The 17,582-nt window shown below is 40.5% G+C and overlaps 1 protein-coding gene across 3 annotated transcripts in view; it reads right to left on the bottom strand.

Annotated features, from left to right (window-relative positions):
- STK32A (serine/threonine kinase 32A) overlaps positions 1-17,582 on the bottom strand; it is a 107,847-nt gene that overhangs the window by 12,080 nt on the left and 78,185 nt on the right. For all 3 annotated transcript variants that reach the window (XM_067463711.1, XM_060765136.2, XM_060765137.2), the window contains exons 7-9: positions 11,043-11,132; positions 8,204-8,301; positions 4,095-4,211 (exon numbers count right to left, since the gene is read on the bottom strand). In XM_067463711.1, coding sequence (XP_067319812.1) covers positions 4,095-4,211; positions 8,204-8,301; positions 11,043-11,132 — 305 coding nt within the window. The remainder of the gene's footprint in view (positions 1-4,094; positions 4,212-8,203; positions 8,302-11,042; positions 11,133-17,582) is intronic.

The following is a 17,582-nucleotide window of genomic DNA, read 5'->3' as shown; positions in this document are numbered from 1 at the left end:
AAGGCGAACCTATCATAGGATTTTCTTGGCAAGATTTGTTCAGAAGGATTGCTTTTGCCTTCCTCTGAAGGATAAAGATTGTGATTTGCCCAAGGTCACTCAAAGGGTTTCCATAGCCTGGTGGAGACTTGAATTCTGGTCTCCAGAGTCATAGTCCAACACTCAGACCAAATACCACAATTGTACTGCTAGAAGCAACTGTATTTAACCTCAATAGAACTTAATCCTTAAAAGGCATGCATAGGACTACACTGCTAATTTCTAATTGTTTTCCCTATGTTGTCCTGCACAAACAACATGCACCCATTGCAAACTGGCAACAGAGAGGCTGAAAGGAGGATTTTTTACTTCACATATGGAAATGGTACCTGCATGACCTCCTGCAATTTCTGATGAAATTCAGTGGAGACCTAATAGGACATAATTTGACAACTCCAGTTGGTCTCATCTATAATACATAATGCTGCTAAAACAGATACAAAGAGGGCAAAGTTGGCATTTAAATTATGGTGACATCAGGTATCATCATTAATTCAAGAAGAAGGAAAAGGCTTGTAGGCTTTCCAGAATGCCACAATTTCTTTTTAAAAAAATGCAAAATGACATGTAGAAATACAAAAGAGATGAACATACGTGTTGCAGTATTATTATTTACTCCAGCCAGTTTGAAATTATTCAGTTTTAGAACAGATTAAACATGTTAAGTTTCTGAGTCACATAAAAATGCTGTGATGCGGTGGTTGCTTTAAACATGACCTGATGAGTCTTGGCTAAAACGTTGTAATGGTCACCATTCCACTACTAGTCCCTTTGTGAGAAGTTCTTTAGTGATAATGCCAAAATCATTGTTTATGTTTTAACACTCGAAAGGTGAAAGCTGTGGAAGTTTCCATGGGAGGAAGTACAAAGATATATCACGGGCACTGGAGGGGTAAATCAAATCCTTCTTATGGCTCCTCAGACACTTTAGGGACCATATAATTATGACTCCGGCCCAGCTTACTTATCCGAATGTATCTCTCTCTACGTTCCACCTTGTAATTTAAGATCTACTGGGGAGGCCCTGCTCTTGGTCCCACCAGCGTCTCAAACGCATCTGGTGGGGACAAGGGACAGAGCCTTCTCGGTAGTGACCCCTCGCTTATGGAATTTGTTCCCCAGCGAGATTAGATCGGCGTCCTCCCTCCTTACTTTTAGGAAAAAACTTAAAGACATGGTTTTGGAGCCAGGCCTTTGGCTAGAGGGCACAACAGCACTTTAGGCACTGCTGTTTTATATTGTTGTTTTGATACTGTTGGCATTGAATTGTTGCCTGTGTTAGCCGCCCTGAGTCCCCCCTCGGGGGTGAGAAGGGCAGGGTAGAAATGGTCTAAATAAATAATAAAGTAATACAAATAAAATATAATTCCACTGGCAGCCTGGGATTCCATTGGCATTAACTCCTCATTAATATCAGCATGTGCACCTTTCCGCTTGAAAGAAAGTGCCTCCTTTCTTAATGATCCCCTCTGCACACAGTCTCAGCTAAAGATATCAAACCTTATACTTGCTAGTGGCCTGGAAGAAAATTAGTCTCTGTTAGTCTCTGTATAACCTGTAGCTGGAGGTTAGTTAGGAGTCCCCCTACACAGTGATGTAGCTGGGAAAGGGCAACTCCATGGCTGGAGCTGAGGTTGCACACAGGGCAGGAGGGGAATCCCAGAAAGCTGGAGCTAGTAAGAAAGGCACCAGATCATGTCTGATCTTGGAAAGTAAGGCCTGCCTCATTTAGCAATTGGATGAGAACAGCCAACAAATAGCAGGTGCTGTAGGTTACATGTCATGGGATGGAATGAGATAAAGCACCCCCAAGGATTGCTTACCTTAAAAAAATCATAAAATTAGCGGAGTCACAATATGTCAAAAGACAGCTTGAAGACACATATCCACGCACACACAAACTGGGCAAGGAGCATGATAAGCTTCAGAGTTTACCTCTATGTTTTATCCCCATCAGTTTTTAAGTTATCAGACCAATGTTATTTATCCTTTTAAAAAAATATGAAAAAATTAATTAAACCTGAGGGCTTAATTAGAATTGATCTGGGAGACCTAGAAATGCCCAAAGATAACATATTTTTGGTTATATACAGGGCAGTAGTAGAGACAGCAACAGCAAATAAAGTAATATGTGATCAATCTAATGGTGGAGGCTCCTTCTTTGGAAGCTTTTAAACAGAGGCTGGATTGGCCATCTGTCAGGGGTGCTTTGAATGCAATTTTCCTGCATCTTGGCAGGGGTTTGGACTGGATGGCCCACGAGGTCTCTTCCAACTCTAGGATTCTATGATTCTAATTCAAATGTTTAGCCCATAAACAGGGAGGAGCAACTGTATTTCCTTATGGCAGCTATTATTTTATTTGACAAAGCATTTTCTCCAGTAAATTGCTTGCCAAAATTTTCAGTGTTTTTTTCCTTCCCTACCAGATGGAATAGATAAACTGGGAATAAAAAGTCATAGCTGAAAGCTCTTCCAGGGTCTTCTATGGCAGGAAATTATTAATGGGGGGAAGAGTGCTGTACCACTGCAAGGACTGTCCAGAGCACAACTGACAATCTGAGAGAAATTAATAAAGCCTCCAAGAAATTATCTCATTCCAGCAGGACTGAAGACCAACAGGTTGGAGGTTCGAATCTGGGGAGAGCACAATGAGCTCCCTCTGCCAGCCCCAGCTCCCCTGCAGGGACATGAAAGAAGCCTCCCACAAGGCTGGTAAAATATCAAAAACATTAGGGTGTCCCCTGGGCAATGTCCTTGCAGAGGGCCAATTCTCTCACACCAGAAGCGACTTGCAGTTTCTCAAGTCACTCCTGACACACACACAAAAATCCCATTCCACTAACCTCTATCCTCTCTCCAATGAAGACAGACCGTTGGCATATTACATGGACCAACACACATTGGTGCTTCAAATGTTAGCCCTGCTTCAGGGTATATTTTACCTGCTGATTCCAAAAATTATACCAGGTTTTTTTTCCTATCAGCTCTAGTTTTTGAGATAAAGAACATATGCCACCAACCAGTCATCATCTGCTTGCTCATAGAAAAACATGATAACCATACCAAAGAAATTAGAGCTTCTGTGATCAATCTGCTTTTAATCTCCTTGTGGAGAAAAATGTCAGGTATAAATAAACATAATAACAACAATAACATTAATAACATCTGATGCAATTTTGTGAATCAGCATCCCAAATAACCTCAGGAATAAGCCTAAAAACCATGAGTCCAAGAGAATAGATATTTTTTTATTGGACTGTGTGATCTGTGAATTCATATGTTGGTGAAAGAAGCCATGCTGGCAATGTACCAGAGTACCACCATGTGAAAATATGTGAACAGCTGTTATAAATAAATGATGTAAAAAGATCATCAGTAGAAGCATGACTGACAGTTTGCCACAGGGCAAACTTCCTCACATTGTAAGTTGGCTGACTGATTGGAAGACAAAAGTAGACATTACAGAAGACAAATAACCAAGTCTGAAATGAGTAGCCCTCCATCGCTCTTCCTCTCTAATGTGTAATTTTATTTTATTCAATGGCAGCAGCTAAACACTGATAAAGGCATCAAACTAAAAAGAGAATGTGTGCATGCCGCCAATACTGATCCACTGAATGCGATTTTTAGTTGACTAAAATCTCAACAGAATGCAGAATAATCTTTCCAATTCTTGAAAAGACTTGTGACTTAATCATTCAGTCAAACAACTTAAAAATCAACCAATCATCATCCAGTGCTATAAAATTCATGCTGTGATGCAACGACACTGTGAGTTTTCTCCTCTCCCAAAGAGTGGATGTCAATGACATGCAATGGGTGCAGAGTATGGAAACATAATTATGATGTGTAATCATGCCACACATGCACTTGTAGAGGAAATGTATTTGTGTTTCCAAGAATAAAAGACAATGAAACACAGAGTTTCTATTGTTAGCATCCACATATCTTCTCACTCCAAATATGGTGGATTTCTATCTAGTCTTTAAAGGTTTCTCTCTTTTTCCACATTTACCTCTTTAAACCACACCCACCTTTTAAAACCACACTCACCTTTTTAATTAATGACACCATATCCTTTGACCAAGCAGCAGGATACATTACTGTAGCCGTCTTGAACACATGGGCAACTTCATTTGCAGCTGTACTAGAGCGGATGTGGTATGGCCTCTAAGAAAGAGGAGCAAAGCAAATACTTCATTTTGAAATGAATCCTCAATCAGCAATTATACAGATGAAATAACTTAATCTAAATGTTTTCTTTCAAAGAAACTTTGCTGCCCACATTCCCATTACTAATTCCCTAGAACGGACATGGGCAAACTTTTTAACTTGGGGGCTCGCATGGTGGGCTGGAGTGAGGTGGGCAAGCCAGGAGGGAGGTATTCTCCATAAGTCTCCTCCCTGCCCTTTCCTCGTCTTCCTTTTCTCTTTCGGAGGCAGAAAGGGATGGAAAAGATGGGAAATGTTTGATCCCGAAAGGGTCCACTTTGGTCAGGATGAGATAGTGGACAGGAGAGAAAAAGTGTATTAATTAGACCCCATATTGCCTACTCCTGATATAGCTGGAAGAGACCCCCAAGGGCCACCCAGTCCAACCCCCTGCCATGAAGGAAGGCACAATCAAAGCACTCCCAACACACAACCTCTGTGAAAAAGCCTCCAGAAAAGGAGACTCCACCACACTCAAGAGACAGCTTATGTCACTCTCCAACAGCTCTTACTCTCAGGAAGTTCTTCCTAATCTTTTCAGTCAAATCTCTTTCCCTGGTTTTTGAACCCATTGCTCCCTTCTGCCCTGGTCTCTAGAGCAGCAGAAAGTCAGTTTTCTCCATCCTCCTCCTCCATGGGACACCCCTTTGACATCTTGAAACATAGTTCTCATGTTCCCTCTCTACCTTCTCTTCTCCCAGCTAAACATCCCCCAGGAGGAAAGGGGGGAGGGAAGGAAGGGTGGAAGGGAATGGCGGGAGGGGCAGAAAGAGAGAAGGAAGGAAAGATGAAAGGGAGGGAGGGGAAAGAGAGAAGGAAGGAGGAAGGAAAGAGAGAAGGAAGGAAGGATAGGATGGTGAGAGAGAGGAGGGTCTGAAAAAAGAGCCTAAGGGGCCGCATCCGGCCCCTGGGCCTGAATTTCCCCATACCTGCGCTAGAGCCACTACCTTCCCTATTTGCAGTCCTCATTGTTGTTAATGGAACCACTGAACAGGGAAGACTAGCTTAATTGAAATCAATATGACAATGACAACAGCAGCAGCAGCAGCACAATAACAATGCTAGCAAAATGAAAGGGATACAAGACTTTTCACTATAATCGAATTGTAATCCTGGATTTATTTTTAAAAACCAGTTTACTATTGTGCGTGCACATGCAGGTCTTATGCAAATTTTGTACTGAATAAGTCCTTGTGATGAATCTAACCTTTTGCCAGGAAGGCCAAAGCCTGGAAAGTCAGTAGCTGACATGTTGAGAGATAGGCAGGAGAGCTAAGAGGCAAGAGGGAGGAGTCAGCCGACTCCTGATTGGCTAGAGCAGTCAGGGGAGGAGCAAGCTTTTAGAGGGGAAAAAAGGCTGTGTCTTTTTGACAAGCTGGGGGAAGAGCTTTAAACATTGTAGAGTGAAGAAGTATTTTATGGAGAGGGAGCTGAGAGGAATTTAGACAGGGAGGAAGAACTTTTGAAGTGAGCCTTGTAGTTAGAGCATAGGGAAGGCAAAGGTTCCTGAAACACTGTACTTAGTAGGGTCAGTGTAGGAAAGCCTGGTTTGCTCTGTGAGGCAGTCAGTGGGCTGTTCTCAGGGACACACTGCGTCAGAGTTAGTGAACAGTGTGAAGCAAGAGTCTCACAAGAAACAAAAGTTAAAGTCTTGAGAGAAGACTGTTTGTCTAAACAGCTAAGCCTCAAGTAACCGCATTACGCTTTTGTACCACTCTTTTTAAGAATTGATTGTTCATCAAGTTTTAATAAACCTGTTACTTATTTCATCTTTAAACTGGTGTCTGCCTCGGTCTGTCACAATTATTAGACCTCAGCTAGCCTAGAGAAAACTAAGTTCAGTCCTGTCAGTGAAGAGAATCAGCCATTGAAGAAGAACCAAGGGCTTGAATAAACTTTACCTATTTCACATTCACACTTATGTTTTCCTCAGACATATAATTGAGGTGGTGGCGGCGAATCTACCTAATACATCGGTCATTGACATCGTTAACACAGTTGGTCACTTAACGATATTACTGAGGTGGGATAAGAGAGTCTTTCCCCCTGGTTATAGTCATTTATCTTTGTTATAGTAGTATCCAGCTGAACGTTAACCCTTCACACTGTTGGGCGGTGTTGGGGGTTTGTTTGTCTCCCCCTGCCCAAGGTTATGCTGATCTTTATTACACTGGTGGCAGCGGTGGGATTGCTTTCCCCCCCTGCCTAGGTTGACGTTTATCTTTGTTATAGTCCTCAACTGCAAATAGCCTCCAACACTGTCTGATTTTTCTCTCGCAGCAAAACAAAATTGCTAAAATTACCCATTCAGAAGCTTGGTGAGTTACTAAAACTTGCTGGCCCAGAATTCTAAATACTTCATGAAACTACAAATCCCACAGTTCCACAGAATGGAATTGCAGCAGTCAAAGTGACACCCAAGTACTATAATTCTGTATATTTCACCTCCCAATTTCTTCCCTTTTCAGTTGACAGAGTAAAATGCCTAAAATGTATTTAAGAGTCTATCAGCAAGACAACCTATGCAGGCAAACAGGAGAAGCATTACAGCAACACTGCTGCATTGTGTATGACAGAGCCGCTGCTGGAAGACACAAAGAAACTCAAGCACTTCCTTGAGGTCAAGGCAAATCAACATAAGCCACAGACGCCATGTACAACACAAACTGTGGAGATGTTTGTCACTCCTACATAGTAACAGGAAGGCTCATGGGTCTGGATGCCACACAGAGTCCAACCTGCCCTCCAGTCTGTCTCTTCAGCATTAGTTTGCTTCCTGTTTAGTAGACTGCCAGCAGAACCAGCCAAGCAGAGCATGAAGGGTGATGGAGCACCACAACTGAAGTGCATGGAACAGCTGCTGTATACTTCGGACGTGACTTTAAAGTGTATTTGACAAATGGCCATCATCACTATACCACATTCAGAGGTAATAAGATGAAAAGAAGAGTGTCAGGGAATTGAGATTTTGACATTAACATTTCTGAATGATAACCTCTTTCCCCAAGATTAATGTCTGCATGAAGATTCTTCAGGAAAGGAAGCTGAACAATCAAATCAAAGTGCAACGAGGAGCAATTGACTTTTAAATGTTCTTTTTACGCCCAAACTCTGGAACTTTATCAAGTAGCCCATACATATAAATGACTAGAGTACGGATTCCAGGCTCTTAACCTTTCAACCCTTTCATTTAGGTAACAAGCTTACACAGGGATATTTCATGATAGGAAACACAAGTAAGTGGCGGAACATAAAGTGTCCCTGTCATAATAATAGATCGCCATAGGAAAGTGCAGGGCTGAAGCTCATGTGAAGCCAGAAACATTAAAAATGTTCTCAGCAAAGCTGAACAAAGAAGCAAGCCAAAATCAGATTGTTGATAATTGCTGTGGATCATCTGCATCACAGCCTATGAACACTTCTGTGCACACAGATCATCAGGAAAGTGACAAAATATTCTAGGACTGGATATTAACAATGGTTTTTAAAAAATCACTTACACCCTTTGGGGTGTTTTCATTGCCATAAGGTTCTACTTTTGCCTTCTTATTTGATTGATCTTAAAAGTCCTTGAGACAAAGCACAGCAAACTTTGCAAACATGCTGCAATGCAATCCCCCCCAAAAGGCACGCTGGAACATGAAATGTGCTGGATTGGTAATTCACACAGAGCAGACCTTTTCTTCCTTGAACCACAGGATTGTTCTGCAGTTACAAAATATAAATGGATTTTCTACTGTGCACTAGTACATTTACAACAACTTCTATGATAGGAATTCACATTAATCAGTAAGACAATTTGCTTTTTAGATTGCAATGACCCTCTCGGGAATGTTAACGAGTCATCATAAATGGATGCAGATCTGGGAAGAGATGATTTCTAGATAACTGGAAATGATGGATTAATGGATAGAAAGATCAATACAATAGATAAGTTAACTGTACAGTACCCGGCCTCTAAGAAGTTCATAGGCTGTAATGCCTAATGACCACCAGTCAACAGCATAGGAATAGCCAATAGGTTTCATAGAACTAAACATCTCAGGGGCTGAAAAAGAGATTAATTAGAAGTTTGCATTAGTCTCAACTCTTGCAGCAGTATAGCTGGTTTTGCTTTTTGTGATGCAATATCAGTTTTAACTCTGCACATAAAGTACAATTGGTAGTGGCCTCTGGCCAAGAATCACTGGGACTAGACCTTGGTTTGCAGCGGTTCCTGGAGTTTGGAGCATCTTTCTGGAGTCGGATAGGAAACACATAGCCCTTAGATATTGTCAGCCTGCAACTCTCATCAATTCTAATCACCATAGCCCATGGCAAGATATACAGTAGGCCAGGCAATTACATGACCTTATTGAATGCCGTTTCATTTATATGTGGCCAGTTTTGAATATCACAGAATCACCCTGGAGGACCATATTATGTAATATATCACTTTTGTATCAACTCCTTTAGAGTCTACTCAGAAATATCTTGGATGAGAGAATCCAGGTAGCAAGCTATTTCTTGTTTCTAAATACCTTCAGACCAGGTTCATCACAGAGGCCAACAGAAGCCCTCTTTTCACTATTTCTTCCAATACTTTGGAAAATTATGCAGTTTTAAAGAGAAGGCAGTGGATCATGAGCTCCTTCTTTGGTTTTAATCCAAACATAGTTATTTTTTGTAGGTTGTAAGTAGAAAGTATCTGACTCATGCCATTTCCAGCCTTTTTATTTCACAAGATATTAGACAAACATGATATATGTAAGATTACACTGGCCAACACACATTTTAGTGTCGCAGATGTTAGCCAAGTTTCTGGGTATATTAGACCTGCTGATTCCAAAAATGGCACCAGTTTCCCCCTATCAGACCTAGTTTTTGAGATACAGAATATACAGTATGATATACTCCAGTCATCATCTGCTTGCCCATAGAAAACCATGTTAACCATATCTAAGAAACTGGAGCTGAGGTGGTCTATCCAAAGCAATTTTCTTCATTTCACTTTATTTCTTAATTTTCTGAATCAGCACACCAAACAACTTCAGAAACAGGCCTAAAAACCAAAACATCAAGCATTTTTTTGGTTGGGCTGTATTATCAATGACTACCAGTTACAAAGAATATTGACTACTTCCTGTACTAGGGCAGAATGGCCCTGAATATCCTGAACTGCTAAATAACATGAGGAGAAGGATGCTCCTATGCTCATGTCTCTCCTATGAACCTCCAAGAAACATGTGGCTGACTAACGCAAAAGTCTGGCCTCACCTCTCAAGGACTATTCATTGGTTTTTATGTTGTTCCTCAAATACTTGCAAAATTTGTACAAGAGCTCAGGCATTAATATGCCTCTGAAGACCAGTTGGTATATGTGTGTGGAGGTTCTATTGCACTTACTACTACTGCTTATGGGATTTCCAGGAGCATCTGTTTGACCACTGTGAGAACACAGCATTTTGGTTTCACCTAGCAGGCTATTGAATGTCCTTCCCCTTCCATAGGAGACAGGGAGCAAAATGTCACCTCTGGGTGAAGAGGGAAGGTGAAGACAAATTCAAACCTCCATAGACTACAATGCCCAAACAACTTAAATTAGATGTCATGCTGTTAATTTTGGTTAGAATTTATGGTTCAAGGGAAAACCAAGTCAAAATATATTTCTTCCCAAATAAAAGAGAAAGTGAATGTTAGAATTTGTCCTTCTACTTGGTGTCACAGCGGTAACCTGAACTACAGTCAAGAGAATGAGAACCAGAAGAACTTTTGCTTTGTTCTTGGAAGTTCAGAAGGTCATTGCACAATGTACTGAGCACTAGGGAACTGACTCATCAAATTTACTTTTTCTGGTTCCTTACAAGCTTTCATACTTATGCATCACAATTTCCAGGTCACATGTTGGCTGATTATTTCCATGTACTTCAGTCAGAAATTAATCAATATTAAAAGAAGAAGATGCAAACATGAAATAACTTCTAATTTTTTCTCAGAAACAGAGGCCATGCTAGTATTTGCTTAACAAGTACATACATATACGAAGTCATATAAAGAATCAGGCATCTCCAGATATAAATCAGTCAATAGTCATAGTATAATGGGATGGGAACCACTAGATAAAGACACAAGCTCATATTCTACATAACATAAAATAAATGGCACAATACATAGCAATGTATATTTACTGGAGGGAAACAGCTGATTTTTTTTTTCACCACTGACCTTTGGCAAGCATAGTAAAGAAAAAATCCATAGCCTAAATCCAACTGTTAGTCCCAAACAGAGCAGATCCATTGAAGTAATTACTGAATGGTAAGATAACATCTGTGGTTTGATTCATTTATTCTTCTACAGTAGGAAGCAGCAACTAGATTTAAGCCAATGACCACTTTTTGGAATGCAGAGGCAAGAGACAGGGTTCTAGAAGGATCTATTATATAGTCCAGTTGGATATCTGAAGTGAGGTCTGATCCAGCTCCTATCCAAGTATGTCACTGTATCTTGCTCCTCCTTTTCCCTCTAGGAGGTAGAGTAATTAACCACTTATTCTTCTCTCTGTTTGGAGAAAGTGTACCCTGGCCATAGGCTCTGAATGGAGAGCCACCTGGGTGCTGCAGAAAAATTCAAGAACTGACTGTGCAACCTTAGCTTTCAGGCAGAAACTGAGATGGCATCAATGGTCACCCCTGAACTACACGTATCAGGCCAGATTCACATGGAAATATCATCTGAATGGGCTGTATCTTAACTAAGTTTTTTTTCCAGAAAAAATGGCCATTCCAATAACCTTCATTTCTGATTACTCACCCATGTATGGTTTTGTCCCAGCAATGGTGGTAACCTGCATATCTTTCTTAAGCACGGTAGCAATATTGAAGTCTGTGATGTGCACATGTCCTAAGAGAGAGGCATAGAAACCATATGAAAATTAGCATTGCACTTCATTTCTTAAGAGGCATCTAAAGATCTATCTCTTCAGGCAGGTCCACCAAGTCAATTTTCAACTATGAATTTTAGATTTGTATTCACTTAGTATCATTCTTTAATCTTTATACTACGTATTTTAATGGTACTGTGTTTTATCTCAGTGTTTTAACTTTTCTACCATGACTCAAATCATAAGGAGAGGTAGGGAACAAATGCAATAATTGTCTTTTCACAACTGAACAGTGTTTATAAGGAACTCTCACCATGTTCAGTACTTTATTTAAAGTTGCCATTTGTTTCATCCAACTTTTCCCATAATATAATGGTCCCAATGTAGACAAGTGCTGAATGTGTGCACAAACAAATACCTAGCTTTACCAGCAGCTTTGCAAACTATCCCAGAGAAAATGTCAAAAGTGGACAGGCAGTTGATGGAATAAAACTGTCATTGTCAGTATTAGCTCCACAGTATTAATGATCACAAATCCAAGGTAACATTTTCAGCTTCCTGAAGCACTGTGGTTTCCCAACAGGGGAGAAAAAACTGAAATTAAAAATTAATTATGGTTGAAGACAACAACATCAGTAGGAAGAAATGATTTAAAATACACCGAAAATCCTGAGTGCTTTTGTATTCTGCTACGGCACACAGGAAAATCTACCAGCCATGCTTCACAGAAGTCTTGTGTGTTAAAAACACACATGTAAGCCACTCAAAGGTTTGTGCCAACTTGTTCTGCCAAAATAACATGCACATTGGCCATGTTTCTTCTTCATCCTATGCTGAAAAATCTTGTTAAATGCAGGATCATGCAGGCAACAACAAATGCCCATAGTATATAAAGAAAATGATGTCTCAAATTGCTAATTTGCTCCTTGTTCAATAAAAATTCAGATTTTTTTTCCTCACTGTGAAAAAGATTGTGTTCATGTAGGAAATGCTTATTTGGCAAGAAATATGGTGGAAACAAAAATGCATATAATTTTTGACAAAAATGTTTTTTGCAGAAAATCTACCAAGGAAGAGAGAGATAGAAAAAGTGCTGGCCTTTTTCACTCTTTTCCAAGAAGGAAAAACTCCAGCTGACCCTGAAGACTGCTCGGAAACTTCAATTAGTCCAGCGAGAGGCAGCCAGATTGCTCACCGGAGCGTCATACAGGGAGCATACCACCCCCCTGTTGTGTCAGCTCCACTGGCTGCCGATCCAGTTCCGAGTACAATTCAAGGTGCTGGTTTTGACCTATAAAACCCTACACGGTTCTGGCCCAGTGTATCTGTCCGAACGGATCTCCCTCTATGTCCCACCCCGGAGCCTAAGATCTTCTGGAGAGGTCCTGCTCTCGACCCCGCCTCTATCACAGGTGAGATTAGCGGGGACGAGAAGCAGGGCCTTTTCGGTGGTGGCCCCCCACTTGTGGAACTCACTCCCCGGGGAAATTAGATCTGCAACATCGCTCCTTTCTTTTAGAAAAAAGCTAAAAACATGGATCTGGGACCAGGCATTTGGTCAGGCGGGCAGATAAAGAGAGAACTTTATGGATGGCTAGGAAATGACTAACGGACTGGACACGAGGAACTCTGGAAACGAAACGCTGATTATAAGAATGTTTTTATATGATATTTTATATAATATGTTGGGCACCGGTTGCTGACGTTTTTAACTGTGACGATCGTTTTAATTATATTTCTGTATATTTGTTTTTGTATATTTTTGTATACTATGTGTAATGTATAAAGGCATCGAATTCTGCCTTCTTTGTAAGCCGCCCTGAGTCCCCCTTCGGGGGTTGAGAAGGGCGGGGTAAAAGTACCAGAAATAAATAAATAAATAAATAAATACAAGCCTTTCTGTGGGATTTCTTGATATGTCAAGATAACTTTCCTTATTGAGAAAATCCATCTGTGTACATGTTATAAGTATAGACTTAGTAGTGGGGAAAATTGAATTGTGGTTTTTAAAAGTAGACTTTCCAGCAGAAAGACTTAGGGTCCTTCCACATAGCCCTGTATCCCAGAATATCAAGGCAGAAAATCCCACAATATCTGCTTTGAACTGGGTTATCTGAGTCCACACTCAGAGAATGTGGGATTTTCTGCCTTGATATTCTGGGATATAGGGCTGTGTGGAAGGACTGTAATTTTCTGGTGGCCCTCACCTGCTTTCATCACTTGCCTTGCCTTAGCTATAAACTTGGCCCTACAACTGAAAATACCCACACAATTTAGTTAATAAAGGCCATAAACACTTACTTAAAATCCCACTGACTCTACTTCAGGATCAAAGATTGCACAGAGGCTTCATTACACAACCCACTAAGACCATTTCTTCTTCCCCTAATGCAATACATGTGATTTATTCAACCTGTCAAAGATGTTCTTTACCTCTCAGACCTTTTGGTATTTAAATCTTTAAACCCGCCTGAAGAATATAAAAGACAGCAGCATAGCAGGCAAGTTACTTAGGTGGTAAGATGAGGCAAATGGAAGGAGTCTTGAACTATAACTGCAACAGGCTAAATGATGCCTCAAGCAGAATGTATCAAGAAATGAATGAAGATAGGATGTGGGCTTTCTGCAAGTTGATCATTTTTTATCTCCCATCTGGCAGAGAAAAGCATACCAAGCCTAGCTGCCATGGGGTCCTTTCACACTACACAATTATAACTATGACTCCACATTAATTGCCAACTGCATCCTATGAAACACTGGGATTTGCAGTTTGGTGAAGGTCCAAATGCTCTCCGGCTAAGAATTGCAGATACCATTCACCAAACTTCAAATCTCCAAGATTCCATTTAACAGAACCATGTCAATTAATGTGGAAGCACAGCAACTGTGTAGTATGAAAGGATACCATGGACACAGTACTTACCAAGCAGTTTATTCACCTATTGATGGGCCACTTTCTCAGTCCTTTTTCTACCTCAGCCTTAAGTTCTACTCCAAACTCAGTGTAAGCCTTATGGTTGTAAATCAGATGGCTCTCTGCCAAGCATTCTGGATGAGGCAGATTCTTTGGGAGGTCATTTGCCCATTCTTGCCACTATGTGGTGCTCCCTGGGTATTTTGACTCAGAAGTGGTGAGTAATTTGGGCTGTGAGCATTGCTTAATTCCAGTAAAGGAGTAAAAGTGCTTGAATGATGGTTAATTTTCAAAGTCAGCCACACTTGGCACTGCAAGAACACAAATGATGCCAGGAAACAGGTAAAAATGGCAGGCAGAACATGTATGGATTTATCGGTTGGAAGTGAATAGCATACTTTGATGTTCCAGTCTCGACTCCATGGGTGAGGGAAAAGACGAAGCAAAGAACGAGCAAGGAATTATTCCTTGCTTAAAGGAGATACAGTGAAAGGCCAAGGCCTGCATCCGTTTTCATTTATTTCATACTGCTGTCATCTCCTTGCGGGAAATCGCACTCATAAGATGGTGAATCATAGATGTCATTATTTTATTCAGGCTTTAATAATATTAGCAAAGATTGTGTGTACTGCACTGGGTGTACTGTTTGTCAGAATTTAATTATTTAACTGTAATCCTGACTTTCCTGAAAAACAAATTAACTGGTATACTGAACTATTGAAAGTCCAAGGATGTTTCAGTGGGGTTGTCTATCACATGATGATTAGTTTTCAAGATCACACAGGATCTAATGCCTTCAGGGCATTTAAGCCTTGGTCAATATGATAAAGTCTAACATAAATAATGTATCTTTTTAAATCTTGTTCTGTACATTCAAGTCATTTCCGACTTATGGTAACCTTCAGGCAAACCTATCATTGGATCTTCTCGGCAATTTTTGTTCAGAGCGACTTTGCCTTTGCTCTTCTCTGCAGCTGAGAGAATGTGGTTTTCCCAAAGTTACCCAATGGTTTTCCATGGTCAAGAAAGGATGTGAAACCTGGTCTCCAAAGTCACAATCCAATGTTGAAGCCATAATGGTTCTCTGTGTCTTGTTATGGCAACCCATGATGCTGTTTAATGGCATATCAGATCCTGCCCCATTCCAACCAATGTAGTTCTCTTTCTTTTTTTTTCAGTCATTTTTTTCTACCCTTTTGGATCTCTGTCTCCTATTGAGTTGGTTTGTATATGAATTGAAAAACTTAATAAAGTCACTACAAAAATAAGTGCAGTATTGTTTCTCAGAGCCCCATTGTTTATGCTTATGCTAAATTCTACCAATTCACCTAGGTCTATATACTCTGAAGGCACGAGATCCTCTCTGATTTTGGATGCTAAACAGGATCCAGCATGACTGCTATGTGGGTGAGAGACTGTCAGGGAACACCAGATACTGTAGGCTGTGTTTCAGAGGCTGGCAATGGCACTAACTTCAGACTATTCCTTGTCTAAGATAAATCTATAACATTCATGGATCATCATGAATCAAAAAGCAACTTGACGTACACGTAACTTGGGTTCTCTTTTTTTTTTCCTCCAGGCTGTACCTTCAGAATGTCATAATGGGTTAAGCATGCCTACAAATGAAGCCTTGTTTGCCCCCAATCGCCAACTACAAACAAAAACAAAGGGTGTGTCTACACTGTAGACTTAATATAGTTTGATCACTTTTACTGCTATTGCTTAAACTCTGGAATCATGAGCCACCAGAACTATCTGGCAGAGAAAGCTAAAGACCCTTTAAAACTATGATTTTACACAACTTTCTTCCTGGTCACATGGGCATCTCAGCATGGGTGCCCACAGTGGCCAGGGCTCTCATAGAGTGCTGATGGGTACGGGGGGAAAGAAATACCAGTGGTAGCCTGTGTAGAGAGTGGGCCAGTCTCTATCTGATCTGGTCCTGCTGACCACACTGGGTTGAGGCCATGGGACACTCTGGATTTTCAGCCTCCCTTGACTTTCCTTAATGTGGGATCTAAGCACGCAACGCTGTGTGGATAGTCAGGAATAACTACACGGTGAGTGAAGGCTATCAAGCTCATATAGATAAGCCTTTAATGTCGGAAATCTGTGCACAGATAGATGCTGACAATCCTAACAAACTTTTGTTAATATGTAGAACTTAAATACTGGCCACCAAAATGTGATTATCATCACTTGACCCTACAGAAATTTTTTGTCATCAAACTATTTATGTTACTAGAACTTTGTATTATGAAAATGAATGAAACCATGATAAAGCAAAAGTAAAACTTTGCACCATGCCATTCTACAGAATTGTTAAGTTTAAGCTGTGTCTTGTCTACTGAATTAAGGTTTTAACATAACCTCTTGTGATCTTCTAGCAGTTCAGCATAAACTCAGCAAAAGGGCAACAGATTGAGCTAGTGTTTGAAATACTGTCCCCAAAGAGGGAAAGCCACTGGAAAACAAGTACAGTCTTTGCAGTCTAAATATAGATATTGATGCTACAAAAACAATGGCTCAAGGAAAAAACAAAAAACAAAACTGAACTGTAGGTAAAAGGCTCTTTGCACGCATGAATGGAACCACACACCTCTCCTGCCATGGTTGGACAAACACACACAGAAATTGCAAAAAGGAAAGAGGACATAGTTTCAAGGGCACATAACAAAAAGAGAATACCAAATAAATCTCATTGCCATCCCATACATTGAAGTCTGAATGTTAATCAGAAAAATGATTTCAAATTGAAAAGCCACTGAAGCAGATTTTAGTTTCAACAAAGTCTCCCACATCTCCATGTTTGTGACTAGGACATGGAGCCATATGGTTGTACATGCTCCAACAAGCAACACATTTGGACACTTACCATCAAAGGAAGATGTGGTTTCTCACACCTGCAACCTTTGTGAATGCTATCAGTTCTTCTTCAAATGCACCCAACACAGGGGTATTCTCCAAAGGGGAGAAGCATGCTTATTTGTTACAGACTAAACATTGTAAAAGTAACATTAAACCATTTTTATTTTGTTACATTTCTATCACACCCTTTTTTTCATCCTAAAATTCAAAGTGGTGTGTAAGGGATCGCAGGTAGTTTCCATCTAGCCAATGTCCATGCTCAAACGTGCTGTGCTTGAGCAAGGTACTGCTCAAATTCATTTGGTCCCCCTTTTGTTTTCTAGGAACTTCTATCAAGTCGTGCCACTTGGCCACCTGGACCAGTACAGCCCACTCTGAGTGACAACTGCTCTCCAGGAGTCTGGAGAGGCATCTCCCATTCATCTGCCATCTGCTTTTTTTAAAAAAAACTAAAAAGACCACTTACGAAATCTGGAACCTTCTGGGTACAAACCATGTGCCCAGACACTGACTTGTGCCCTGCTCTCTTTTCTCCTATTCACCCTTTTGTGATGGGAAAATGCATAGTAACAACTTGACTTTCAGTTTTGAATAAACCATAATTAGTTCCTCTTTCCAATAATAAAGCTATCATAGCATTATACCTAGAACTTAATAAGGAATAACATAATTTCCTCTGTAGTGT

This window comes from Anolis sagrei, chromosome 2, assembly GCF_037176765.1.
Source record: "Anolis sagrei isolate rAnoSag1 chromosome 2, rAnoSag1.mat, whole genome shotgun sequence".
In the NCBI taxonomy this organism is placed as follows: domain Eukaryota; kingdom Metazoa; phylum Chordata; class Lepidosauria; order Squamata; family Dactyloidae; genus Anolis; species Anolis sagrei.
Note: the sequence above shows the minus strand (reverse complement) of the source record. Positions and strands in the feature narration are given on the sequence as shown.